The sequence below is a fragment of the Protopterus annectens genome, chromosome 7.part0, assembly GCF_019279795.1.
Source record: "Protopterus annectens isolate FY-2018-M chromosome 7.part0, PAN1.0, whole genome shotgun sequence".
Taxonomy (NCBI): Eukaryota; Metazoa; Chordata; order Ceratodontiformes; family Protopteridae; genus Protopterus; species Protopterus annectens.
The window spans coordinates 520,510,513-520,513,690 of record NC_056739.1 but is presented as its reverse complement, the minus strand read 5'-3'; the positions used below and the strand labels follow the sequence as shown (position 1 = coordinate 520,513,690).

The following is a 3,178-nucleotide window of genomic DNA, read 5'->3' as shown; positions in this document are numbered from 1 at the left end:
AAATTGCCACACCCAGTGACTCCAGTGTCTTGCGTGTAGAGAGACACAAAGTCATAAAATATCAGGATTTGCAAGCAGAAATGAGAGCAACATGGAAGAAAGATACCCAGAGAGTTCCAATAGTAGTAGATGCAACAGGTCTTAGAAAAAAGAATCTACAATTGTATTTAGATATGCTACTAATACATGTAACTCCATACGAATTGCAAAATGAGTCACTATTGGGTGCATTGCGGGTGCTGTGAAGAGCACTTTTGGCTGACATAAAATATTGAAACAATACTAATTTCATGAACTTTAATTGTACTTTGACTTAGGAATGGAGTCCATTCCCATCATGGTATTAAAAACCCAAAATATTTGGAGAAATTAAAACGAGGTACATGAAGTTGTTGACCTGTTTTGCTATTGCTATTTTCCCTTCTGCCTCATTTCTCAGCTTATTCTGAGTTCCTCATTTGCTGCCATGACAACTGTCTTGCCTGTCCTTAGTTTTATTCTCATGTGCCTTTAGTTTTGTATTCCAATCTACTATCGTATGACGGAATTCCTATTTAGAGTTTGCTTGCAGTGCCACATAATCTGTATTGACTTCTCCCTACCTGACAAGTTTAGTAATTTAGTCCATCATTCAAACTTGAAAAATTTCAATGTCTATACTAACCTGGACCAGATGTTCCAAAATCATTTCCATTAGGCTTTGAGCTCACTTATCAACGATTAATTTCCATTTCACACAGCTAACAGTATTTTTTTAATTGCATTTGTACAAAATGTGTGACAACATACCTTGCACAAATGTACATTTTCTATATGAGTATATAATTTAAAGCAATGTGAACAAAAGCTCAGGAGACTGTAGTACTTAACAAACGTACTTTCAATATTACAGACTCCTGATCTAATAGACTTGTGTTTCACTCAGTTAGTGGCATTCTCATGGTAATAATTGTATTCTGTTAGCCACATCATCGGTAGGATATTTCATTCTCAGTCCCATGTAATGTAATCAATGAAGGGAACTATTGTAATGTAATTCATCTAAGATCTTGGTACAGACTGCTGTAAATTCTGAGGGGTACAGTGAATGAGCCAAAATACAAAGTTTGACATAGTTGATATTAATGAGTATATGTAGCCTATTAGCAAAATAGCTTTGTGACTGTCCAAAATGAAGCGAGCTGTGTTATGATTTACTAAACTTAATCGAATGAAGCTTGTAAAGCATGCATGTCAGACTTTATGTAGCTGCAGAAATCATAACATTTCCAGTTTGCCTAAAGAAATTAAATTTCTTTAGCAAAATATGTCTTCCTTCCATTCAAATGGAGCATTTCCAATTTTACACCGTCTGCCTCATTCCCAAGACTACTCTATATTATCCCATACACACTCCCTAAACCTAAGAATACTGGCTGGCCTTTGTACAAGGATACATCCTGAACTCCACAGAGGTCTGAAGACTGTTTTTATCATTCAGTTGAATAGAAATATTTAAATTAGAAAGCAGAGAAACATAACATTTCACTCACCCCTCAAGATATTTATGTATTTGTGTTATCTTTTGCTATATACATTTAACATATTACTAGTCTTCAGACTGTCTTTTTAAAATTTGAGATTTTTTTCATTCTTCTAATGTCAGACAAGTCTGCTGAAGTACTGCATATAAACCTTCATCCTTCAACAAACGGACTCCATTCCAGGTAACTAAATAAAATAACCATAAGCTTCAGTGTTGGTGGGCAAAATTGATTCAGATATCTGGTTAAGTGAATGTTTTTACTAAAAATATGCATCAGTATTTCACATGACACTGTTGTTGGGTTATATCATGTAATTCAGGTAGGAGAGGAAACAGCGTCATTATAAGTAGACTGTTTCCACAAACATTTGAAAACATGCTGAATTTTTTTATTTGATACAAGGATAAAGATGGGAAAGAAAATGGTGTAGCAAATTGAAAAGAAATGCCGAACATCAGAAATCATGGGATGGATAATTTTTGAAACTGCTACTTGATAAAGCCATATAGTGTTTTCAACCCCAAAGAACAAGATGTACATTATCACTAAGGACAATACGGTTTTAGCTGCTCTGATCTCCACATCACTGTTCTGTTTAGGGTTCCTCAGGTTATTCACATGTTTCCTGTGTCGAAATAAAACTAGTAAAATGTAGGTACTAGCTAGAGTCATAAGACCTACGACCACGAGATCACGGCCAAAAAGGAGGAAACCATAAATATAAAATGTAGTAAGGCTTGGAACAATGGAAACACAATACCCATAATTAAATGTCAGTTCTGGATTGGATGAATTTGTGTGAGGATCTAAAGAGAAAAATCCTGCTATTTCCATCATCATATACAGCAACCACAGACAAAAGATGACAAGAAAGGTATACTTTGGCACACTTTGTTTTATATGAGCCCATTTTGATGATGGTGGAATCAGAGTTACACACTGAACACAACTGAGAAGACAAGTTAAACTGAATGCCATGCCTCTTGATATCCTGGAGAGATAAATTACCATTTTGCAGCCAGCATCACTATTTACTTTTGTTCCAAACAACATAAACAATGCTGCTGGGAGCCCCCTAGTAATAACCAATATTGCATTTGCTAGTGATAAATTCCATATGATTAGTTCAACTGACAACAGCTTAAAGTCAGAACAAGCGATCCAAGAAAGTGATCCAACGATGGCCACGTTTGCAGGAATTCCAAAAATAGCTATCAAGAAAAACAGAAGGCCCTTAAAAATGGCATATGTTTCCATTATATTTTATTTCTGTGTCTACAAAAAAAAAAAAAAAAATCAAAATAAATTATTAGACATTTAGACAGTTTTGACATTAATGTATTATATACACATCACATTGAACTTTAAGCGTGAAATTACTTAAAATCTCATTGTTTCTTTTATCATTGGCTTTAAGCTTAGCATTCACTAATATGAGCTCTGATCAAAGTTTTGCACAATATCATAGTACTCTGTGTTCAAATGGCCCCCTATATTTATGAGATGTACATGCTGTCATGATACATACTTCAGTTTCCTAGCCTCTCCACAGACAATGTGAATAATATCAGGATACCAATATATGAAGTAAATCAGCAAAAATAATGGCACACAAAATGGCAGCAGAGGAAAAAGAATGTAAACACCTTCAT

General features: G+C 34.7%; 1 protein-coding gene across 1 annotated transcript; it reads right to left on the bottom strand.

Moving 5' to 3' along the window:
* Positions 1 to 1,841: 1,841 nt before the first annotated feature.
* On the bottom strand, positions 1,842 to 2,783 carry LOC122806006 (olfactory receptor class A-like protein 1). Its single transcript, XM_044076248.1, has one exon. The coding sequence runs from the start codon at positions 2,781 to 2,783 to the stop codon at positions 1,842 to 1,844; it is 942 nt and encodes a 313-aa protein (XP_043932183.1).
* Between the last annotated feature and the right edge of the window lie 395 nt (positions 2,784 to 3,178).